General features: G+C 34.8%; 1 protein-coding gene across 1 annotated transcript in view; it reads right to left on the reverse strand.

The window, feature by feature from the left end:
- NEGR1 (neuronal growth regulator 1) overlaps positions 1-27,211 on the reverse strand; it is an 841,588-nt gene that overhangs the window by 255,480 nt on the left and 558,897 nt on the right. The window contains exon 4 of the mRNA XM_043575275.1: positions 21,294-21,425. Within this exon, the coding sequence (XP_043431210.1) occupies positions 21,294-21,425 (132 nt within the window). The remainder of the gene's footprint in view (positions 1-21,293; positions 21,426-27,211) is intronic.

Here is a 27,211-nt window from a genome sequence, read left to right on the forward strand (position 1 = left end):
TTCCATTATAGTGTCTCTTTACTTATGGTCTGACAATCACCATGGTCAGGGCCTTTCCAATTGTTCTTTATTCTATCCAACTCTTCTTTGATTGCATCTTAGTTTGAAGATCACAGGTTCCTGATAGTAACACACACACACGTATATGTGTATACACACACACACACACACACACACATATATATATACACATATATAAAACATTCAGTCCCAATACTGATACTGAACGTAGTTTGACTTTCAGCATGTTACTAAACTTTTGTAGAAATCAGGTATTCTTTCTATACTTGGGACCCAGAATGGTTGTGAGAGTATTATAACGTATATGTAATGTATATTATATGTAATGTATATGATAATATACATATGTGTATGTATGTATGTATACATAATATATATGTAATATACATATGTAATGTATATGATAATGTATATGAAAGTGTTTTCTAAGGTCTAAAGTTTAAATACCTTATTTTCTTATTTGGGAAAAGTGTTCCAAGCCAATAATGGCATATTGGTGGGGGGAACACATTGTAAGTTGGGGGCCATGATATTCTGGAAGTTACTGTTAAGAATGATTTTCTTCCACTATGCCTCAAAGGTTGTGGCTTCATGATGAAAATAAGGGAGGTCAATGTCTTATAAATGTTTATTTTGAGAGGGAAAGCACGAGCGAGCTAAAGGCAGAGAGTGAGGGAGAGAGAGACAATCCCAAGCAGCCCCCAAGCTTAGCAGAGAGCCCAATGCAGGTCTCAGTCTCATGACTGTGAGATCATGAACTGAACTGAAATCAGGAGTTGGATGCTTAACCAACTGAGCCACCAAAGTGCACCAATGTCTTCTATATATATTTTATCTCTCAACTAAAGACTATTAGAAGCTAGTAAGAAAAAAAAAATATCAGCCCCATATCATATATGAGCTACAATCATTACAAATACAGTAGCCACACAATGAAATGATTGCTGTAAGACAAGAAAAGAATAACAATGAGTCATGAGTGAACTTCCAGGGAGTAGGATATTTTTTCTCTATTGGCATCTTCTCAATCCTTGTTGGGTGCCTTGCTTGGTACAAACCTCCCAAACAGTTAGCACTGCCCTGCTAACCACTATCTCTTTTTAATGTAACCCAAAGGATACATCACAGGACCTTCCTTGTTGTTCTTTTCTTATAAAAAATAGCTATCTGATAAAATAGATTAAAAAGTAAAATAACTTTACTCACTATTTTCCCCTTATAAATTATGAAGGGAGAAAAGGTAGAAGAGAGACTTGGAAGAGTTCTGAAGAAATGAAGACATTCCTACCAAACATCTGTTAGAATGTAAATTATAAATGTTATGACTGGCAAGTACCAAGCACAGGTAGCTCACTTTGCAGATTTTCACTGGATAGAGTATAAGCAGCAATTCAAAGCTTTGGCTTTCCAATCAGAAAGGTATCACACGTTCCTCTTTATGCAGTGTATGACCATGTGTAGGTTACTTAAAATTCTCAGAACTTTGTTTCCTGCATCTGTAAAATGGAGATAATGATATTTTCCCCCTTGGATTGTTGCAAAGATTAAATGAGATAATGTATGGAGAACGTTTAGCTACAGGCTGGTACATTGTTAGCTGTCTGTAATGGTGGTCATCATTCTGCCCTGCATGTTTGCATGGCAGACCTTGTTTTCAACTTCTACCCTCCCTGATTCATTGATGGTGATGGGAGCTGCTTTGTTCCCACAATCTGGTCCCTGGATTGGATAAAATCGTAACTCACTACCACCCAGGCAGCATTATCTTTACTGCATGCTTTTTAATGATTAACAATCAATTACAATATCATCCTCTAAATCCAATCCGCAGCACTGTCAAATGATTATGTACTATAATTAAATTAATGATATTGAACTTTAATTTTAGTTGCATGGCTGCTTTTATTTGATGTCTGCAGTACTCTCATTGAGTGAACATGGGGTTCTGGTGTGAAGTGGTATTTATTTTACAGACACAAAAAAGTAAATCCTTAATATAATTTTTAAAATAACCACAAATAGAAATATTTCCACACGAGCCCATTTGGAGGTTCACATTTGCTATTCATTAATTTAGGATTTGGCAATTTAACATAAATTAAAATAAAAGCCTGTTTCACGGAGCATGTGTCTCATTCTTCACTGTCTCAGCATGACCACACTGATTCTGGTGTTTAGTAATGTCCTTAAACGTAATTTACAAATGAGAAAGTTAGTGGGGCTGGCATAATGTATGTATAACCTGCAGTCTAGCTTCCTATGACATTAAAATCTTGTTAATCTGAGACTCAAGTTGTGAAGGAAAAAATCAAGATTATCAAGCATAAATCAGCATTTGCCTTATAAAATGTAATGGAAAAATGCTAATAAGATTTACTGGTAACAGGAAATTGGATTATAACTTATCTATTTTAAGTCCATTTGAAAATTGGCCTCAAAAAATTTGTCTTGATATGGATTGAGCCCCAGATTCTATTACATTTTTTTTCACAGAGCACAAGCAGATGCTTATTGATAGATTTGTAAAGCATAGTAAAAAAAGGAAAAGAATGCACACACCTCTAAAACAATTTATGTAAACAAGTGATGAAAAATGTACACATTATTATATTTATACTATGAGGAAAGATAGGGGACTGCTTGTTTACATCTAGTTAAAAGTAATCAAAAGGGGATAAAAGTAATTTAAACAAGATACTTTTCTTATGTGTATTTGGAATGCTGAGCAGCTATGATAAATGGTTAAATGAATATTCATATTAAAAGCTTTTCTTTCTACTATATTTTATAGAAGCTTAGCATCTATTTCATCAGTCAATTACATGGCGTGGTAAGAATGTGATTTGTTCTATAACAAAATCGGTACATGCAGGAACTAATGAAGTGTTTATTCAAAATTTATCTTCAGTGCTTAACTCTGAATGCATTCTGAGTGACTGACCAACAATTTAATAAGGTCCTCTTACAAAGTGATTGTCAGGTCTACCCAGAGCAAGTCTAGTGTAATGCCCACATCAAAGAATTTAATTCATAGAACACTCATGTGGAAATTTCCTTCTACTATGAACATGATGCCAGGAAGGTGCCGTTTTTGTCTTATTTGTTGAACATTTTATTCAACAGTTATTTACTGGGTGCCAGGTACAACACTGAGGGCAGAGTAGAAACTGGAACATCAGTAGGAAGGCAGAAAAGAAAGCCTTCAAGACGGTGTGTTCAGACATTCAGAGTTAAAAACCCATGGTTAATTCAGGAAATTGTGCCTCTGAATGGGTGAGACATCATACTAAGAAGAATAAGGAACAGGGTCCGAAAAAATACTGAGCAAACAGGCAGAAGTCAGATCAAGAAGAAGCTAGTATGTCATGTCAAGGGATTGCCACAATCCTAAAGGAATGGTAAGCCGCATAAGAATCTTAAGCAGGATGGTGACAATATCAGATTTGTATTTTGTAAAGATACTGTGGAAGCTATATGGAAAAACCTGGAAATCAAATAGATCTTTCTGCTGCAATTTTTGCCCATTAGGTTGTTTTTGGTCTGTCTACTCTATTTAGGGCTCTATTTATCTTTCCTTCCATCAAAACCAACTGCTTAAATTATAATAAGGTTATACTACCAGTTTGTTTTCTTCTTTAGGATTATCTTGCATCTTCTTGGCTTCTTGCTTCTCCATGTCAATATGAAAATCAGCTTATCAAGTTTTGACAAATATCTGTTGGGAACTCAATTGGAATTGCATTTGAGACATTTATAATATGGAGTTTTCAGATTCAAATATACACCAGACCAGTCTATTCATTTAAAGTCTCTTAAATGCCTTTCAATAAAATTTGTAATATTTTCCATGAAAGGTTTACATATTTGTCTCTAAATTTTATATATGTTTGCAATTATAAATGAATTTTTGAAATAATTAATTTCTGGGGTGCCTTTGTGGCTCAGTCGGTTAAGAATCCAACTCTTGATTTCGGCTCAGGTCACAATTTCACAGTTCATGGGTTTGAGCCCCACGTCGGGCTCTGTACTGATAGTGCTGAGCCTGATGGGATAGTCTTATCCCCCTGCACATGCACACTCTCTGTCTCACTCTCAGAATAAATAAACTTTAAAAAAATTTAAAAATTAAAAAATTAGTCTGATGTTGATGGATCATTCATATCATTGATAAAATCTTATGTGAATCATTTTCATACAGATTCTTTTAACTTGACAATATAGAATATGCTATTATTTACAAATAAAAGTAATTTGTTAGAGTTTCTTTTTTCCTTTAAAGTTCTTACATCTTTCATTTCTTTGTATTCTGTACTGCAACAATAAAAAACTACTGAAATGTTGAGTATAGGTTTTGCCAATCAAACCCTTTTCTGATCTGATTTTTCAATAATACAATGCTTGATGTAAAAATTTTGTACATGCCTCTCATCAGGTTAACTAAGTCCCCTTCTCTTCATAGTTTACTACGAGTTTACCTAGTAAATACATGTTGAATTTTATTGACTTTTTTTTCCCTTGAATCTTTTAAAATGATCTTATGGTTTTCAATCTTTTTCAATAATTTTGAAAAAGTTCCAGGCCATTTTTTAATATTGCTTATTCCCACTTCCCCAGTTTCTGTAACATATCTTTATAGATTATATATCTTTTAAACATTACACCGTATTCCCCATACCTTTTACTTAAATTCTATCATTGGGTATTTCTGAATTATATAATTTCTCCAGATTTTTTTCCATTTCACTAATTTTCTCCTTAGCTATATATAACCCATTTATCTGGTTGTGGCGTTTTTAATTGTAATTATTCTAATTTTCATATCTGGAAGTTCTGTGAGATTTTTATTCAAAATTGTTTATTTCTTCCTCATTTCCAAGCTTCACTTTTGCTTATTTTGATTTACATTTCTGAAATTCAGTATCTGAAACTTCTTCAATTTATTTTCTTTATGTTCCTTCTCTTCTAGTGGTCCTTATTTCAATTCATTTTAGGGCTCAGCATTTATTTTTGATTTCATTCAATTACCGTGATGCATTTTAAAACATGCATTTGAAATTTTCTCTGGCATTTTAGTTGTTTCAGTCTAGAGGGTTGCTCTTGGCTATCTGACCCACTATACTTCTAGCAGGGAAAATCTCCCTCAGATTTAATTTTTTTAACTTCTCATACTGATAATTTACTTAATTTGCTAGCATTCTTTCCTCCCCCCACCCCTTTTTAAAAGCTATTAAACTTATAAAGTTGCTTCTGAGTATAGTTTTCCTTGAATCTGGTCTGTTTTGCTATGTAGTTACTTGTCCTTGCTATTTTTTATATAGGCACCAAAAAGAAATTATTTATGACTTTTTTTCAGAAGTTTGGAATCTTGTCATTGTGATTTGAAGATTTAAACATCTGTTATAGAAGTTGGATCAGAAAATATGACCTATACAATTACTGCTTTGGGAGATTTATTGAGAATTTTTGTGGCCAGATAAATAAACACTATTTATAAAAAATTCTGTGGCTGCTCTGGAACATAGCTTGTTCTTTGAGGGTGCACAATGCAATATGTGCATTAATTCAACATCATTAATATTATCATTAAAATTCTTTATTTTCTTATTCATTTCTACATGGTGTGGCAACTTTCAAATAAAAGTTTCTCCAAGTGTTTGTAAATTTCTAAATATTTCCTATGTTTTTTAAGAAAATGATATCTATGTGTATGCATACATATACATCTCTATATTTGTGTACACACTTATTTTTATATACATGTAAATATATACATTAACATGTGTATTCTATATCATTTGACTCATACAGATTCTTTACTAGTCTGGCTTGTTAGGGGGAATGTCCATTTTTCTGGCCTCATAGTTCTATTTGGCAGGGCTTTTGCTACATTAATACTCCTGGCCTGCCACACCCTTCCCATGGAAGGAAGGGTGAGCTAATGGAACGTTGGATTGGAGGATGGACTTAATCATGTTCTGTTACTTCCCCAAAAACCCATTGATTCTTGCCCATACTGTAGATAACAAGGGTAAACTTTCCATTTGTCAAGCCCCTGAATATTTCTCTCAGTTCCAAACTCATGAGGGAAACTTAGACTACGCACTGTACTCCCTTAAAATTAGTATTTTAAAATTACTTTAATTCTCTATTCATTTCCTTTCATTTGCTTTAAGAAACCTTTATCTACTCTTTAAGTTAATTTTTTTGTTATTTTGCTTTAGATTTGCCTTATGTAAACAATATATCATTGCTTATTGTATTAACATATAATAAATACTCATGTTTTTAAATGTGAACTTAATACTATTTTCCCTTGATAGAATTATCATATTAATCATATTACTTATTATAACTGATACTTTCATTTGCTCTTTTCTTTTCTGTGAGTTAAAATTATTATGCTTTTGGATTTCCCTTCCTATTTTACTGTGTGGGAGAGATTTACACTCATGTTTCCTGCATGTATTTTTTTATTGGGGTTTACTTTTAGTCTTCAGCACTATTACTTATGTTTCTCAGATTAAATAATTAAATGTCACTTGCTCTGACAAATGATAGATAGCATCAACATGTCTTCCTGCTGTGTGTGTGTCCTTTTACCTCCCTAGCTATTCTACTCTCCATTTTTCCATTCGCCTCAACGTTGCTGTCAATTCCTGTTGTTTAGAGGGTATAATCTCAGTTTTCATAGATTTGAATGCAAAATATTGGGAAGGAATTTATGAAATATTGTTTATGACATTGTGTGGAATTGTTACATCTATACTTACCTGGTTTCAAAGACGTTTGTCAGAATTGTGATCCTATTGTGCTACTAATGTTAAACTATCATTGCAAGCTGCACAAACCTATGGAGGGTATATTCACCTATGTAGTCACTCCTAAACAATATATTATTTTTAGCTTATTTTTGAACTTTATATCAAAAATCTCATGTTCTACATCTTTCCTATTTTTTTCTTTAGTTTAATACTACATTTTTGTGACTCATCTAGACTGATTTGTGTAGATATATATATATATAGATAGATAGATAGATAGATATATACATGTCTATTATAGTGTTGATACATATAGTGTTGAGCACTCATCTAGACTGATTTGTGTAGATATATATATATATATATACATATATATGTTCATGTGAAATTATATGTGATTATGGTTTTAATGTGTATTTCCATCATAACAAAAATGACATTGGACATCTTATTATATGTTTATGAACCACTAGACTTTCCTCTGCTGTGAAGTAAGTGCCTATCATGTATCCATTCACACATTATGGGATTTCTTGATTGTTTTTAATAGATGTTCTTCAGATTTTCTATATATTTAATCTTTGTTGGCTTTATGTATTTGAATACCTTTCTCAGTTTGTGGCTTGTCTTTTTCTCTCTTTCATAAAAGAAATTGTTAATTTTAATGTGATATGAAATATGCCATTGTCCTTATAGTTTCATTTTCCTGTTTAGCTTAACGAAAATTTCCCTACCAAGGGTAGGATAGATAGTCTCCTACATTGTCTTTTAGAGGTTTTTAATGATTTGACTTTCATAATCACATCCTCGATTTATCTGGAATCGATTTTGTTTATGTTGTGAGGTAGAGTTTCATTTCCTTTGGTTTTTATTTATGAAAACTAATTGCTCCCAAACCATTCATTTAAAGGTTTATTTTTCTCCCTACTGATCTGCAATGTCTTCTCTTTCATATATCAGAATTCTACATATGCATGGATCTGTTAGAAGGGTCTCCATTTTGCTTTAGAAGTATATTTGTCTGTTGTACTAATTTGACTATTGCTGCACTGTTTCATATCTTGTATAAAACTATACATAGAATCATGTACATATAGTTATATACATAGAAAACATATATAGCCATAATATATTTTGATATTTGGTAGTGCATAGTGCCCACCTGATTTGATTTTTTTCTTTAGAAGTTTTAAATATTTTCAATGTAAATTTTACAGTTAGCTTGTGCAGTCTCATGAACAATTGAGCTAGATTTGTATTCAAATTCTAATGAGTCTGTGTTTTGAGGGTAAAGACATCTCTAAAACATCTCTGAGTATGTTATGCCTTTCCGTTTCATTAGGTCTTTAATATGTTTAAATAATTCATATGTATATTGTGTTAGATTTATCCTCAATACATTATATTTTGTTGATATTCTAAGTGTTATTATTTTTCCCAATTGGATTTGCTGTTTTTGCTGGGTTATAGCAATATGCTTTAATGTAGTATATTGATTTTATATCTATCCATCACGATAAACTCTTATTTATTCTATTAATTTATCTGTACATCCTTCTGAATTCGGTACATAAGTGATGACATTATCTTGGGATAATGCCATTTTTAATTTTTCTCATCAAACATTTTTACATCTAATTTTTTCCTGGTCTTATTGTCCTAGCCTGGCTAGGAAAAATAATGAAAGGGACCATCCTTGTCTTAGCTGATTTTAAAGGACATGTATTTATTTGCATTTCATTCATGTGTATGATACTTGCTGTAGCTTTTTATAGGTGCCTTTGTCAGCTAAATGTATTTCCAGTTTGATAAGATATTTCATAAAAAATGGATAAGATCATACTCTTCAATTCCTGTTTTGTATGTTTGAGTATATTAACATTGTTACTGTTCTATTGGGGGTATTTCCAGTATTTGTATTATCTTATACGGTAGTTTGTTATTTATCTCTTGGTGGCTTGCTTTCTCTTTTGTGCACTGGATTTGGGGTTGAGAATTCATGTGTCCTCAGCACCACTAATGGAAAATTTTTGAGGCCTGTATTTAAACTGTTTTCTACAGAGAATATTGCTTCTTCCTCTGTCAGGCATTTAAGGGGCCAGTCACCCTAGACCTACTTTACACTAAATTTTCGACCTGACATGTCTTATACTCTACAGGGAGTGCTAATCCAGCCCCAAATCTACATGAGAGAAATTTGTGATAGGAATTCTCAGAAATCATTTTCTTTCCTGTAACTGTTCTTTCTTGCCCCATCACCCTGCGTCAAGATCGGACTGGAATAGCAGGATCAGCTTTTTGTTTATTTGTGTCCTCTTTTACACCTGAGTGGGTCAGCCTTTCACTGCCATATTTTTATGACGGGAGGGTGTCACTAATGTGAGTTCCCATACCAAATAGGGGCCTCGCCTTTGTATCCAGACTCCTAGGATTGGCAAGGTAAAATCAGATTCAATACTTTCAGAGAGTAGCAGGTCAGGGCACCCTGCCCCATAGAGTAGCAGTTTTTGTTACTTTCAGACTTCCAATTTGTGTTTTTTATATTGCTACAAGCTTTGCCATGCTGGAAATGACATACGATCACATTCTATCCAGCTTCTGGCAATTTTAAATGTTTAATACTAGGAGGGGTTTTTCTACACCTCTGGCACGGTTGAAGGTAGGGCATGTCACCAGCTTTCTTTGCATCAAAATCGGTCATCTTTAAAATGTATCTTACTCTTTTCCCTCTTGTCCCTTCATTTCAGCCTTTTCTCTCTTTATAATTTTGCGATACCATTTTTGTGGAGGAAATGTCTTCTTGTTTCATATTAAATATGTTAAAAACATTTTGTAACATTTTCTCCCTTTTGCTGTAGCCAGTCATTTAAATAATATATTCATCTTCAAGTTTTATTTTTAAATGTGCTCTTTTTTCTTCTTGTTCTAGTGCATATTTGAGTATTCACTTAACTTCCCCACCCCACCCCCAACTGCTGATCTCTTAACTGTGTGAAGTTCTGATTTGATTTGAAGTGATGCTACCCAGCACACAGATATATAGTTTGTAAATACTTCACTAGTTGTCTTCCTGATTTCTAATTGGATGCATTTCCCAGGCCAAGGTGCAGAGTATGTCTATGGTCACAGCACGTGACTTGCCCTGAGCTTCAGAGTCCTTTTGACATCCACAAAGAACAGTTGAAGACTTTGCAAAACCAGTATGTTCACAAATATGAAACAGCATTAACAGATGGAACATTTGTGAACTTCACCTAATTACTGATACACCCCACCCCCATCCATGTAAATGTACAGTAGCTGGTTGCACTAAATGTGGAAACAGTCTCAATATCTGTTCTAGGCTACAGAATGCTGATTTCTTTAGACCAGGAAGAAAGTATCATTTATTGCACAAAAGAATATGCCTTAAGCTAATGTTTCATTGTGTTGTATAAAAACTTAAAAATGTATCCAAATTCTTTTATTTTTAATTTTTTTTAATGTTTATTTATTTTTGAGAGAGAGAGAGAGCAAGCAGAGGAGGAGCAGAGAGAGAGGGAGATACAGATTTGGAAGCAATCTCCAGGCTCTGGGCTGTCAGCACAGAGCCCGACGCAGGGCTCGAACTCATCAGCCATGAAATCGTGACCTGAACCAAAGGTGGACGCTTAACCAACTGAGCCACCCAGGAGCCCCCCAATTTATCCAAATTCTTAACTCTAACTCTGAAACAAGTGGGAACTGGGCGTAAGATATTAATTGCCACCGAACCACTTTTAAGTTTTTGAGAAACGGAATGAACAATGATCTCATGGCTGTAAGAGCAGAGCACTGAATCTTAAACATGAAACACAGAGTATACTAAATAAACCTTTATCCTCTTTCATTTTATCTATAAAACCCATAATGCTTATGTCCCCAATACTATGGTGGCTTTTTCTTTTCTTTTCTTTTTTTTTTTGGCTTTGTTTTTATTTGCTTGTTTTTCTTGCACGGCTGTTACCTGTACTGTGTAGCAGTAAGCAGACAGGCTGCATGACACTGAGAGTTCATTACATTCACTATTAATCAAAAGCTCTTATTTCAGACAATATGTGAACAAACTCACTTTGAGTGCAGCCTCATTCCTCAGGATTATTTATTGTGATTGTTTTATCTATTCACCGAGAATCCTAATTTTCTTGGTTCTTCCCTGTATTTCACTGTCAGCCGTTTTGACAGCTAGCACCTGTGCATATTCTGGTTATTCAAGTCTCTCCCTTATGAAACACAGCGATCCTGTCTCCTTACCCTTCAGACTAGACTATCTTCCTGAAAGTCTCTGGAGTTTACACAGTTTACTGAAAATAATTAAATTCTGTTTTGATTTACATGGAGTCAGGATAATATAATAAAATAACCACAGACCTAGGATCGGGATTTCAGGATTCCATTCTGAGTACTTCTATAAATCCTATGATCTAATTTCCAAAGCTATCTGAATCCAAAACCACATAGCCATAAGATGGGTGAATCAGGGAGATTTTTTAATTATTGTCAGCTACAGAATTCCGTGAGCTTATTCATTCATTCATTCAAACAGACATTTATTATCAGGCACTGTGCTAGGTGTTAGGAGTAATAATAATGTACTACATTAAGCCTTGTCATGTATTAACTGGGTTAATCCTAATACTCCCCATTTAATAGTTGGAGATACTGACATACACAAAACTTAATAATTTGACCAAGCTCACACAGTAGTAATAAATGCCAGAGCTAGGATTCAAATCAAGGGTAACCAGTCCCAGAGATTATCCTTGTAACCACTGTGCTGCACTGCCCGCAGCACAAAGTTGAGTAAGAGGAGTTTCCCTCCGCAAAGAGCTCACAGGCCACAGAGAAAGGTAGATACATAGACATAGAAGGTACTGTAACAAATGCGACACACCAATACTTACAATACGAAAAGTTGTTTGCCTTGACCTACCCACTTTGTTGTTTTACATGTAACAATCCTCAGAACAAATCTTCAAGGCAGGTATAATTATCTTGTATTTTTATGTAAGGAAACTGCCCCAGGGAGGTTAACTAATTTTCCAAATACTCCAAAGTGACTGAGCTGGGATTAGAAATCATGTTTGTGTAATTCTAAATCCTATTTTTGTTACCCTCTGTCACACTCCATTGCATAAACAGAATCCTTACTTTAAAATTCTCTAAAGTTCATTTCTCTATTGTTATTCTTTCCACAAAACTAAAATTTTATTTTTTTAAATGTTTTATTTATCTTTGAGAGACAGAGCACGAGTGAGAGAGGGGCAGAGAGACAGGAGACAGAATCTGAAGCTGGCTCCAGGCTCTGAGCTGTCAGCATAGAGCCTGTCGCGGGGCTGGAAGTCACAAACTGCAAGATCATGACCTGAGCCAAAGTCGGATGGTTAACCAACTGAGCCACCCAGGTGCTCCCACAAAATTAAAATTTTAAAGTAAGAAAAAAAAAAGTTTGCCCAAATTTGACAACAGTGTAAGAGAGAACAAAATTATCATCCTTCATAACTTCTCAAAGAATTCACAAAGTAAAATAATGAGATTATCTAGAATCATTTGACCCTGAAGCCAAACAGTTGCTTTTAGCCTTTGCTTTTTGCCTGCCAGGAATTGAATCCATACAGTCCCAAAATTTGGATACTTGGATCAGAGAAATACATCAGAACCTAAGAATTAGGGGATGTCATAGTGATAATTCCTTTATTTTACAAAAAGGGGAATCAACAGCTATAAGTTTATATTCTTTGTTCAAAGTTGTACGATTAGTTAAGTAATTGAATTAAAAATAGAATTCAGGTCTTCTGCCTTTCTGTCTCATACTCATTACCTTGTAATCTCCAAACATATATGTAAATTTTCAAAAAAATTATACATGTATAGGTAATAAAATATAGACTGAATAATTGAGTATGGGGAGTGTTATTCAGGAATCTGTTTGTTTAAAATGTTTCAATGATGATGAAATACGATTCATTGATAATTCCCATTATACACATGAGAAGTTCTTTCAAAAATTGGTTTATTAGCATTATGTGTATGGGTAGAAATAAGGGGAAAGAGAGGGGAGGAAACGAAAAAGTAAAAACAAAGATAATGAGAAAGAGCAGTAATGGGTGAATGATGATGAGAAAGGGAGAGAGAATGACCACGAAAGAGAAGACGAGAACGAGTGGGTTTAGGAGGCAGAGCACATTCCAATGGGCAAAGGAAGTTTCCCTGGAATTTGGTCCCTATGTTCCATATGTATCTCCCATGACTCTGCTACATACTGCCTTTATGTATCCTATTTATACCTTCCTAATTACTCCACACAATCACTCCCTTCACACGCATACACACACACACACACATACACAAAACATACAAGTATGTCGAATGACAGACTTAAGAATATTTGACAATTCCTGCAAAGTGGATTTTAGTGATATAGAAAAGACCCAAGAACCTTAACAATGTTTCTCCCATTCTATGGATGCTTTTCAGTGTTTGGTTAAAAAGAATTGAATTACATGAATTATTTTGCTTGAATTTGCTCATGAGGAAATAACGCTGATAAAGTTGGACTGCAGGTAAATACAGGTCTATAAACTGTAGGTTTGTGCGAGGTTTGAACGTTCAAGATCAGCTTGAAGGATATGTTCAGAAGAAGCCACCCTGTGGTTTTCAGAGTTTGGCTTTTGGGGTGGGTATTCCCAGAACGTGAATCTAGACGAGTACGTCGGAGAAATACCCACGTAAGTGTGCGACTTATAGATTTGTTTCCTTCCTGGTGTTTGCCATGGATCGTTTTCAACCTAGAGCATTTACATCCTATTAGAAATTGCTTTCTTACTGGTGGCTGATAGTCAAACTCTATTGTACCTATTATTTGATGTATATAGAAATATATTTTTTGAAGTGATAAATGCCAACTTAGAAATAACTGTAAACAAAACAAAATAAACAGATTCCCATCTAGCAAAAACTTTTTCTCATGTATTAAAACAAGGGAATTGTTTCATCTTTCACTTTCAAAAAAAGAAAAAGAGGAATAATAAAAATAGGCACAGTTGCTTACTGCAGATGCGTTTTGATTTTCCATGAACAAAAGGGTAAAAGACCATTCATAGACCCTTAACACTAAAATTCCTTTCAATACTAAGATACAAGTATGGGAGAATACATTTAAGTTAAATTGGGAAGCACACTTACTAAGTAAAAATAGCCTCATTAAGTAAAAATAGCCTTGGCACACTAGTCATTAATTGAAGTGTATGTCTAAGATTTAAAACAAAGGACCAATTATGCCTCCTTCAATAGAAGAAATCATGCATTCCTTAAGTGCATGTTTAATAACACAGTTTTACTTGAACTGAGGAATTATATAAACCACAAAATTAAATCTGAACTTTTTATGCCATGGAAGTCCCTAGGTGAAAAGAACAGGTTTAATTCTTATACTTTTATGTTATTCTACTGAAATGTTTTATTTAAAAATATGATTTTTAAAAAAAGAATAAAATAAAAATATGTTTTCTGGGTGATTATCCATAGGTTTCTAATATTTAATGTTTGATACTTGATTTGAAGGATTTTTCCTTCAAATATCTTAGCTCCTCTTAAATTTCTTTTAGCTGGAGCTATTATCATTTTAAGCCTTTATTTTTCCCTTGCTATGACAAAACAGAAATAATCCAAGTAAACTCCATAGATGTAGGAAATAAAATATTTAAATCAATATCTTAATATTCATATATGTATCTCTTAATAGTTCCATCATCTCGAAGTCATTCTTTGATGGTAAAGCTGGATCTAGGGGCGCCTGGGTGGCGCAGTCGGTTAAGCGTCCGACTTCAGCCAGGTCACGATCTCGCGGTCTGTGAGTTCGAGCCCCGCGTCAGGCTCTGGGCTGATGGCTCAGAGCCTGGAGCCTGTTTCTGATTCTGTGTCTCCCTCTCTCTCTGCCCCTCCCCCGTTCATGCTCTGTCTCTCTCTGTCCCAAAAATAAATAAACGTTGGAAAAAAAAATTAAAAAAAAAAAAGCTGGATCTATGTCAACCTATGAAAATTCATAAACTCCTATGTAACGGGGCCTTGACTTCTTCCTTCTTAGATACCCACCCTCCTTTATGTTTTCCTTGATGGTCGCCAGCTCACTGCAGCCAACAGACCAAGAAGCGCCTTGTCCCTGAATCCTACGGTGCTAAGCAAATGCGGCTACTCTGTGTGAGACTCCTCTTTCCTTGATTTTCTTTAAAAAAATCTGTCAAATTCAATTTTATCCTCAGATTCCATCAGGGTCAAGTCCTCTTAGAAGCTTTCCATGATACCCTAGGGTTGTATTTGGTGACTTTATGATAACTCGTGTAGTACTTAATGATTGGTTTATCAAAGCACTTGCCACACTATTACAAACTATGTGTCTCTCTTGTCTTTCTGCTTTCCTTGAAGACCAGTATCCCAGGCTTTAAAACCTTGATGGTGTCATGGTAAGCCATAAGTAAATAGGTAAATAAATACATATATTAATGCAGATTTATTGAAGTGCTTCATTATTACTCTAGAAATGGCATACAAACTAGTACTTTATTTAACAGACAACAGCAATTGTTTTTTATACTCTGAATTATTTCAGATAAATGTTAATTAGCTTATAATAAAACATAAAGTACAGGATAGTAGCCTAAATCATAAACAAATGTGAAAGATGAGGTAAATGTAAAGTAAAGGTAAGGGCATAAAGTGGAGACAGAAATAAAAACTAATGTGATAATTATGAATTCAAATTAACACTCATTTTTCTTCTGGTCCCACAATAGTACCTTATCCATTCCAACTCTGAATGCTGGGATATTCTCTTTATTTGAGGTAATATCTACATGTCTGTCATCTGCAATTTTTTATAGTCTTAAATCCAGGATGTCTGCCTAATTTCCAAGGTTTTGTTGAAAACTTACAAATACACCAAGAAAACTGGCCATTTCCCTCGAAAGCCTCCTCCTCCTCCTCCCTCTCTCCCCAGTGGCCCCCTCATTTCAAGCTTTGATACAATTGTACTAAGTTATACTAATTGGTACATTCTTTCCCACATGTTTAGAGCTAGTTATATTGGAAGATAAAGTGCACATTTGCATAAATGAATATGTATAAGATGCAAAATAATGCACAAATATGTGCCTATGATTTATTGGATGAGAACGTAGTGCACAGTACACCCAAAAATATCTTTACTGTTTGACCATAGGAATAATACTAAATTCTATTTTACTATAAATTGTGTGTGCAACATAATTTCTGATACCAGATAAATAATCAATATAAAATGACTGTCATGAGTGAAAATTGAAATAATGTCTAGGCTTCTTTTTACCTAAATCTGGTTGACTCTATATTTTTTTTCTGGTTAATTAATACCTCCCTTTGTTCGTGTCTGTTCTGTTCTTGAAAATGAACAAAGGTACTAAATATTTTAATCTCCTCAAACCTCAATATTCTTATCTGTAAAACAAATGGAATTAGTGTTTCCTCTCTTTGGGTGAAAGCACTATATAAATGTCAGATTATCTGTATTAAATCTACCTGAAAACTTTGGTTAAAAAATGGTATTGGAAGTAAATTCCTCAACATACTATTTACTTACTGTCTTGGGAGAAAAAAATATAATTGTTCCACAAATATAATATTTTCTTCTTTTGTCTAGCAGAATGACTCACTGGGAAAACATTAATCACTTAAATTCATTCAATCAACTACTAGTTTTTGGAGTCCCTCCTATGGACCAGGTGCTGTTGTATGTGACAAGAACACATCATTTTACAAAGGAAAGGAGAATCCCCTACTGAATAGACCTTACATTGTAAAGTAAGTACATACAGAGAGAGAGAGAGAGAGAGAGAGAGAGATATTTTTTCAACTACCTACAGTGAGCCAGACACCATAGATGTATATCATCTCATTTAATATTTACCCAAACCCTGATAATTATATAGTACTGCCCTAAACTACAGAATTGGAAACTGAGACTTAGAGGTAAATTGGTTTCTCAAGATCTGAAATCCCAGTAAATTATACAGCAGGCATTAAAATAAGAAATATCTGAGTATAAGGCCTATATTTTCAAAACAGTTACTACTAACTGAAAGAATACACATAAATAATGGTTGTAGAGCAAACAGCTTCTGTCACAAGATCAGAGAACCCTACCCCTTTTACGGATGGCTTTCATTTTGAAGGGTTAGGTCTTTCAGGCTTTCCTGATTTCTAGTATCTGGGATTCTGCTTCTCCATAGAGATCTACGTTACTTTATTAGTCTATGATACTTTCTAAATTTTCCAGATTTCTAGATTTAGCTTGCAATGAGTCAACATTGCTGATTTTCTACACTCTAGTCTCTCCTTTCCAAACCAGATCTTCATAGGTTTCTGTTTTTCCCAATTAAGTTGAATCTATGAGCTTTCTGGAACTCATTCATTCTTCTAGTTTTTAATTAACAATAAAAAATATGGGACTAGAGTCTTCTAGGCTGCTCCTAGGAATGGAATAAAGATGCAATTAAAACAGAGAATCTGTTCAACTCTAATCCACTAGTTCCCTCTGGCTTAGCTAATCAACCGGTTTAAAATTTTTTCTTGTTTTGTGTGTGTATGTGTTTTAATATCTCCAGGTCTGGTTATGATAAGGGTCATAATTCCTTTTTATTAGTTTAGGTTTTTTTTAATTTGACAAGAAATATGTATACATACATATATATATGTATATACACTCACACAAGGAAATTTATATATAGATAAATTTATATGTCAATACAAAAAAAAAAAACGAAAATACAGGTAAAGACAAGGAGAATAATCACCTACAAAATCTCCCTACCCAGAAACAAGCTTTTGCGTAGAATCTTAATATCCTAAAAATTTCTTCCTATCTATAGACTTTCTGTAAGTAATTCAAAATTTACTGATTTATTCAATTAATTGACTAATTCAATGTATAAAGTAAGTTAATTTTGCTAATCATTTCACTAAATTGTTGTTTAATCAAATTGAACAGAAGTCCACATCAAAGTGCTATAGGTACAAAGTATGTGAGGTGTGGCAAATACGTTACTTATTGTATGTGTGTGATATATATAGTGTGATATATATGGTGATATACATATAGTAATATATACATAGTAAATGTGGCAGACATTTTAGATAAATAGTAAAATATGAAACATTTCTAACTTGAAGAGAACCTAAATCCCTTTCTCAAATTAACTTACCACATAACTGAATCTACCAGAGCTTATGAAAATTTATTACATTTCATCTTGAGCCCCATTTGGGAAAAGGGACAAAGTTTCTCTTCAAATTATAACTCACAAAGCTACTGCAATTCTATATGCACATCATATTGATTAATAACAGTGAAAAGAAGCGCTGCCTTCAACCTGGCACGATTCTATCTTCAGGGAATCCTCAGGTTATCAGGAGATGTGCGGTTTCGTGCTGGTAACATAGACCACTGTGCTCAATTTGGGGATTTGACAAACTAAAGTTTATTCAGTAGGCTTTGGCTAATTTCCTTTGGGAAATCAGCTCAGTAAAATCCATAGATAGTGCTCAAATTTTGACTTTTAAAGGGACAAATTCACAAAATTAACACTTTCCAAACCTCTTCATAACCAGAAACATATGTGGGTATACCCTGACAGACCTATACGACTTAAAACTCGCTGGTATATGTGTGACATAACTGTTCCAAAGTAAGGCAAAACTTAGGTCTTGAACAGAAGTCTGAACACAACTAACTCATCTCTTACATAAACTCTTGGTCCCACAGATGTATATCGAATTGATCAATCAGTATTAAACACAATTTTTCATAGCACATTTAGGAAAAGGTAAGCTCTCAAAGGTATAATTTAGAAAGGAACAGAAGACAAAATTGATTGTTGAAAATCATTAAAAAGTCTTTTGGGTCCATTTTTAAAAAAGATATGAGCTATGTTAATATTATGTTGGCACCAATATTTCCATTTATGACCGTACTTTAACTGAAATTAATTCTTTAAGAAGATAGTCTGTAGTTATAACTTAAAAAACACCTCCTTAACTTTTTTTTTCATACTTTCTTCTTTTCATTCCCGTTCTCCTTCTAAAATTTAATTCACGGTGATTAACAAAGGCATCTTCCCTACCTATTATAACGGCAGCAAGCAAACCTCTGCCCTTTGCTGCAGAGGGAGAAATTCTTCGGTGTCTATTCTTCCGTGTCTGCACCCCACAAACCTACTGAAGCATCCTTTTTGGCTGATGGAACATCTCTAAGCCTCTGCTTCAAACTTTCTTGCTCCTGTCCCGTGTTGAAAAACAATTCTCCATAAGTTACTTGTGTTTCTGCACATCTTGGAAGCAGAGACAATGAATGCTTTTGTTCTTGAGTATCTTTTCAAGAATGCTTGTACAGTGAACAATTGTGAAAGACAGAAGTAGTTCTCCCTATGGAGCAAACAGCAGGTTTGTTTACAGTCCAGGATAATAAAGATAATTTCTCCCTCTGCAGCAAAGGGCAGAGGTTTGCCTGCTGCCGTTATAAAAAAATCAAGTTTCCTAAGCTCAGGGAGCTTCAGCTATGACATAAACCCACTGCGTGTGTACGTGTCACCTGGCCGTCATCATATCACCCTGTAGTAACTGGAGCATAGGGAACTAATGCAAAAAATGACAATACTCTGGCTACTGTTATTACTGTGAGTAATAAACTGCCCTTTGTTTTCTGCCAGCGTCCGTGAAATTGTGGCCGATTTTTCACAGTTCTTGACATCTTGTTTCCCCAGTTTCTGTCCTTCTGCTTTATAAGATCTTCTCCACCCAGATCCCTTAGATGATGACTCATTTGGTTGGTATATCTTTCTTTCAATTCAGTTTCTCTCCACCTTTCTGCCGCCTTAGTTGACCTTTCTAAGGTTCCCACTTCTCCAGGAAAAAAGAAGATCTGATTTAATGATAAGTGAGAATAAATTAAAGGCAGAGGGATAAAAAGGATGAAAGAGAAAGTACGAATACAAAGGAAAGTGTAGGTTATACATGGACTATGGGCCCATGAGAACCCATACGACAGCTGGGTTTTCAATTCTACTCCAATTTGAGACATCACTGTAAAGACTGATTATGTCTGGGGCTGAGGAGCTGCATTACTGGGTGGGGTGCCCGTTCAGATAAATACAGTTAGTGATAAAATAATCATTATTTCTTCCTTCAGAGAGTTCCAGAGGAATGAGCAGTAGCTCTACACGTAGAAATTTACTAAATGTAGATTTCCAAGTCATGTACCCCACAGATTTTGATTCAGCTGAGTGGGGGCCCCGAATATTTCATTTTCAGTGAGTTTTTTGGTGAATCTGCTAAAGTTTGTCTACAGAACATTCTTTGAGAAACTCTGCCCCAGACACTGCCTCTTGATCTGGTATTACGCCTATTTTCTCAGTCTCAAAGAGATAGTTCAACCCCAAATATATAGATTAGTCTGTGACAAATGTTAGTTGATGGCAGTGATTTGCCCTGGCAGACACTCAATTGCCAGGTGTGTTTTGATAGTTATTTTTTGGCTCATGAAATTGAAAGATTCACATTAATATGAAAAAAAACCTGCTTAAAGTGTTTTAGATTATATTTGGAATGATTCCTTCTTTTAATGAGGTATACATTATTAGCAATGGCTATATCCAGAAGAGTGTATACATAGAATAAAAAAAAAAGGAAGCTGTAACTTATCAATACGTTTGGTAAATACTATTATCCCAAAATTATTCTATTTGAGTAATTTAAATAATGTAAAAATTTTTGAAGGACTAAGGGGGTATTTTAGAAACGTACAGGCTATTTCAGTTATTACTATTGAGATCATAAGATATAAAATAGGATATTAGTGAAAAATATCTTAGTCATTGTTTGAGATGCATTTAGAGAGGGTGAACCATGGCATTGGTAGCTCTGCAGGTATTTCTTAATATTCTAACTTCCTACTAATGATACACTCGGGAACATTCTTTATTCATTTTCTCAATATTTTTCAAACGAAATAGAATTAAATGACCCAAGTAATCGAAGTATCACAGCACTAGCTCTCTTTGAGTACAGACCAACATACTTAATTTTCATTGGGTTTGATTGGGAGTTTCATGCTTCAGTTTAACCAGAATACACCCAGGTGAAGCTCACGAGAAAGAAGAAAATGCCATGTGTCTATAGTACTCTAGATATAAAGGTACCATACTTTACAATGCCGGAGACTACCATGATATTGGAAATGCTTCCATCTGTACATCAAACTGAATTATCGTGGGATTACTTGGGACAACTAATGTTACATAAAACAATTTGGTCAATGTTCTAACGTGTCCACAGTTTCACTGTCAATAGGTGGTCTTTATCAATAACAGCACCTCTTAAAAAAACAGCAACATAAATTTCAGACAGTGTATTTCAGATGTTTATCTTTTCTTGAAAGTTATGCTGATAAAAGATGACAGGACTTACAGTTTACGACAACTTTTACTTTTTTCACGTCTGGGAATGACACATCATTTTCTGCACTGCATTCGTATTCTCCAGCCTGGTCCCTTGTAATTCCATAAATGTCCAAATATTGTCCATTTTCAAATGGTTTTGCTACAAGAAAAAAAGTACAGCATGTTTAATTATAGCCGCCTGAGGCTTCATTCAAATAAAATAACAATCTCATGTCTTCCTATTAGATACTGCTGACAAAACAATCCCAAGTGAAACTGGGGAATTATTAAACCCTTTGTTCTCCTATGTTCAGAGGAAAAGTCAGAGAAAAAAGCAGAAACTGAACAAGGGATACTATAACAACTGTTTCCCCAGAACAGGATATACATGTGTTCTTTTTAATTGATTGTGGTCTCCTAACCTCGTCACACATCAAATAGAGCTCTGCACATTTCTGTAATTGAGTTCAACAACCTTCTAGCAGTGTAGATGAAATTCACTAATATGGCTTGGTACATATTGACTTTTATACAGTGTAAGCTAGCAACTTGACACTTAACCTAACTAAATGTTGCTTTTCTTTTGGGGAAATTTCATACTCATTCCCAAGGTTTCAAGCCAGATGGCTTGATAAGAGTAGAGAAATACCTTAAACCATTGCCACATTTCAGTTTCCCAAAATTACTATTTTTTTACGAGAGGCACACTGCATATGCTATATATAACTGATATGATAAACCTCAGAAACAAGATATGATTCTCAAACTAAGGGTTAGGTAGTTATAAAAACTAAATTAGCTTTATTTTTTAATATTCTAGGAAAAACATTCTTATTTGGCTAAAAATAGCACTAGAGTAAAAATATAAAAAAAAATCACAGATAAAAAATATACAAATGAATGAAATTTGAAAAAAAAAATACTCTTTTTTGAAATAATAGAATTTGTATTTGTTTGAAAGCAGAGACTCCTCAAGCAGGAAGGATCCTGATTATCAGAGATATGGCAGGGGAAGAATGGGCCTCTGTGAATTTCCAGAGGGGGGTCTCTTCTCCCTCCTTACACAGGTCTTGAAAAATCACATTTTAGTGCATACCAAAGAGAACTGGAAAATCCCATTAAATGGTCTGTTTTGAAAAGTCAACCTTATTTTTGTTTCCCTCTTATTCTCTTGCCAAAACTACTATAAAGCTGTAGAAGTTAGAAAACTAGTAAGAAGATTCAGTTTTATAGGAATAAAGTATTATGAAACTTAGGTATGGTGCTCCAAATCAAAAATCTTTATCAATTAACAAAATGTTTTTCCTGTGGGCTCCCTTCTCTGGGCCTATATTAGTCACTAAACTGCTTGCCATCAGGTAAATATGACTTGGTTAATTGAAACCTGTACTATTTAGAATACATATGATTAAGTAATCTCTCCATTTATCTGGCTGACCCTAAGTTGTACACAGGGAAGAGTTATACTTCTAAGATGTAGTTGGCTGATATGCTACTTCAGGTACGCCGAGGTGAGTTTACAAAAGCAGCATGTGTCTTCAAATCCATATTCTTAAAATCTGATTTTTTAAAACTTTTTTTTTTTTCAACGTTTATTTATTTTTGGGACAGAGAGAGACAGAGCATGAACGGGGGAGGGGCAGAGAGAGAGGGAGACACAGAATCGGAAACAGGCTCCAGGCTCCGAGCCATCAGCCCAGAGCCCGACGCGGGGCTCGAACTCACGGACCGCGAGATCGTGACCTGGCTGAAGTCGGACGCTTAACCGACTGCGCCACCCAGGCGCCCCAAAATCTGATTTTATAAGTATTTTTTTTTAATTTTTTTTTAACATTTATTTATTTTTGAGACAGAGAGAGACAGAGCATGAATGGGGGAGGGTCAGAGAGAGAGGGAGACACAGAATCTGAAACAGGCTCCAGGTCTGAGCAGTCAGCACACAGCCCGACGCGGGGCTTGAACCCACGGACAGTGAGATCGTGACCTGAGCCGAAGTCGGACGCTTAACCTACTGAGCCACCCAGGCGCCCCTTTTATAAGTATTTTTTAGCTCAACCTAATGCCTTTGTATGACTCCATCCACTAATATAATATTTTCTATTCCTTCCTTTTTATCTTATTTTCACCCTTACAATAAAGATAATCTAGGTTTAAATGCGTCTATAAAAACTATTGAAACATAGGGAGGACAAAATCCTTATTCACATTTAAGATTTTTTTTTCTTTTTTTTAAATCTTTTTTAATCTTTATTTTTGAGAGACAGAGAGGGAGAGGGAGGGAGACAGAGTGTGAGTGGGGGAGGGGCAGAGAGAGATGGGGACACAGAATCTGAAGCAGGCTCCAGGCTCTGAGCTGTCAGCACAGAGCCTGTCGCGGGGCCTGAACTCACGAACTGCAAGATCATGACCTGAGCTGAAGTCAGACACTTAGCTGACTGAGCCACCCAGGCGCCCCACATTCAAGAATTTTTAAAGTATAACTTGAATTATAAAGTAAGGGATATTAAATGAAAATTAAAGTATGGATAAAATTGATATATTATACCATAATTAAATAACTTAGTTGGCCAGTAAAAAATGAAGACAATCATGTATAAAAAGGTAAAAAAAAATTGTGAAACTTTTAAAAAACAAATTTAAAAGGGTCTAACTTATTTTCAATATTAAAGTGTTACATGAATATTCCTATTTCACATCTATTGAATGTTCATCCCTGGGATATATATCTATAGTCAGTGGTCTGAAAACATCATTGAAAGATAGCTTTCAACTTTGAATTTCTGATAGGGATCACAGGCTGGGATAGGTCCTTCTAGCCTGCTGTCTCCTTAGACATTTCATCTTTCTGCTGCCAGGATACTTTATCTTCCAATTCACCCTGATAACTTCTCATCTTTCAGGTCTATGAATAAGCAATATTTCCTCATAGAAACCTTTCCTGATTTAGTCACTACTCAATCTAATAGTTCCATGTTATATACTTTCAAAAATAAAACAAAAAATCCTGCACTAATATTATGTGGCAAATACATGCTTGCTATCGTTTACTTAATTATTAGGAACTCTTAAATTAATTCTGTTTTTGTTATAAGTTCTGTGATATAAAAGGCTACATCTTATTCCATGTTTAATATGGGCTTTGTGACATTTGTTGACTATATCATTAATGAAAGATAACATGATAGAAAGTCCACAAAATATAACATTTCATTTTCTCTACCTTCTCCAGTAGGTTAATTTTCTTACTCCAATAATTATTAACCATGACACCAGCAATAAAAATAATAATATTTACCTGTTATTGATTCTTTATTATGTGTACAGTACCATAATAAATGCTTTTCATTATGAATTCCTCAGTTAACCTTAGATACGTGTATCAGGTAGATTCTGTTACATGGAATAAAACTCTATATGGTTAAAGACGTTAAATATCTTGTTAATGGACCTAGTGACAGATATGAAATTCAGAATTCCAAAACCTATGTGCCTGATCTGTATCCCACTGAAATGCTGCATTAATTTTTTTCATTTGTAAATGGTAATAATGAAAATGCTTAGTGTAAGAACTAAATTAGGGCATATGTGTGTTGTCCTTCCTCTTAGAACTATAAAGCACTATCTGGATGCTAATTTAATTTTTGAATCATTAGTTTTCCTTGTATTACTTTTCTGTAGCTGCCATAACAAAAGACCACAAATTTACTTGTTTAAAACCATATGAGTTTATTATTTTCTGTAGAGTAGAAGTCCGGCACAGGTCTATAGTAATTGGAATAAAGGATCTTCCAAAAACATTCATGTCCTCAGCATTTGGGTCTGTGACTCTACTAGGTTTCATGCACAAAGGGACTTTGAAAATGTGTTAAGTACCTTGAGATAAAAGACTATAATGGATGGCTAAGTCTAATCGCATGAGTCTTTAAGTGTAGCAGGTGGAAGGGTGGGTCAGTGAGATGTGACATGAGAGGACACTAGTGCTGACTTTGAAGATGGAGAAAGTGGAACATGAGCAAAGGAAAACTCTGTCCTCTGGAAACTGGAAATGGCTCTCAGCTGACAGCAAAAAATTGATTCTCTAGAGCTTAAAAAAAAAAAAGAACACATCCCGTCAATACTTGGCTTTTAATCCAGTGAGATTCAGATTTCTGAACCATAAAGGTATAAAAGAGAAGTGTTTTAAGCCACTAATTTTGTAGTGATTTGTTATAGCAACAATATAAAACTCAAATAGGGTCTCCTTGGACTAAAATCAAAGTGTCAGCAGTGCAGGATCCCTTTCTGGAGGCTCATTTGCTCATTCAGGTTGTTGGGAGAATTAAGTTTCTTGCTCATGGTACTGAGATTCTCATTTCCTTGGTGGAGGGCTATTCCTAGCTTCAAGAGGCCCCCTCATTCCTTGGCTCATAGCCCCTTCCAAGCCAGCATATGGTGGGTCAAGTCTTCTTCCATTTTGAATGCCCACTGTTTCTTCTCCAGTTGCATCTCTCTGAACAGCTCTTCTGCCTTCCTCTTCTAGTTTTAAGGACTCATGTGATTAAACTGAGTCCATCTGCCCAATCCAAGATAATCTTCTCATCTCTAGTTCTTAACTTCAGTCACATCTGCAAAGTCTCTTTATTATGTATGGTAATGTAGTCACGGGTTCCAGGGATTGGGACATGGACATCTCTGGGGGTCTTTATTCCGCCTACCACACTTCTTCATTAGACTCTGCAATTATTTTGCACATTCAAATTGTGATTTGCCTATAATTTCCAAAGATAGCGAGAAAAGAAAATGTATGGTCAAATTGATAAAGTTGCTGAGCTCATTACTACCTCTGAAAAATATGAGTGAAGTTCAGAAAAATAAACTTAATTAACACATTCCTTTGGAAGAAAATAATTTTCAGGAGAATATACTGCAAATCTAACAGGGAATGTGATTCAGGGGTGTTGTTAGAGCACAAAAGTAGTGGGGTTTGAAGAAGCAATGAGAGGAGGGTGTATGGGCAGATAAATTATAGAAGCTGCCTACTGAAATGACTGCAACAGAGGTTTCAGAAGCAAACAAAACCCCAGTAAATAAAAACTCAGCGTTTTGATTTGTTTTGTTGCATATTTATGCATATTTAGTACTAGACAGTACTAAAGGAAAGTTCTTAAGTCAGCTCACAATAGTTTCCTTCCTGCCTGCCTGGCTTCTCTCCTTCCATTCGAATGACATTATTTGTGTCAAGATCACTGACCAGTGGACAAAACTGTTTCCATTTCAAAGAGCTTATCATTTATCATGGAAACAAAAGTGTAAGCAGGCAATTTCAGTAAAGTAATAATAGTAAATATATTTGAAGTAAATATAGATGCTATGCTATTATAATTGTGCTGTTAAAGCTTCAAGAAAAAATTGGAAAAATTTGGTCAGGTGAAAATAATTGTAGTGCTACAGGTAAAAATGTAACAAATTTGAATATTTTAATATTTTTTTACATTTATTTATTTTTGAGAAACAGAGTGAGACAAAGCATGAGTGGGGGAGGGGGCAGAGAGAGAAGGAGACACAGAATCTGAAGCAGGCTCCAGGCTCTGAGCAAGCGGCCAGCACAGAGCCTGATGCGGGGCTAGAACCCACGAACTGTGAGATCATAACCTGAGCCGAAGTCGGACGCTCAATTGACTGAGCCACCCAGGTGTCCCACAAATTTGAATATTTTAAAATATTGTATTAAAAAATAACTCTGGAATTCTGCTTCCACGTACATTTAGGAACAAAAATCAGACCTACCTTCTTGCCATAAACCACTAGAGAAATGGGTAAAATACATAAACCATCTCTTTTCAGACATTAGACGATAGGCGGCACAAGACTGATCCTGGAAGCAAATAAGGTGAGCCCCAAATTGATCTCCATAACTTGTATACATAGGCAATTTTCAGACCCTAGACTTAAGAGAACTTTTTGAAA

The sequence above is a fragment of the Prionailurus bengalensis genome, chromosome C1 (genome assembly GCF_016509475.1).
Source record: "Prionailurus bengalensis isolate Pbe53 chromosome C1, Fcat_Pben_1.1_paternal_pri, whole genome shotgun sequence".
In the NCBI taxonomy this organism is placed as follows: domain Eukaryota; kingdom Metazoa; phylum Chordata; class Mammalia; order Carnivora; family Felidae; genus Prionailurus; species Prionailurus bengalensis.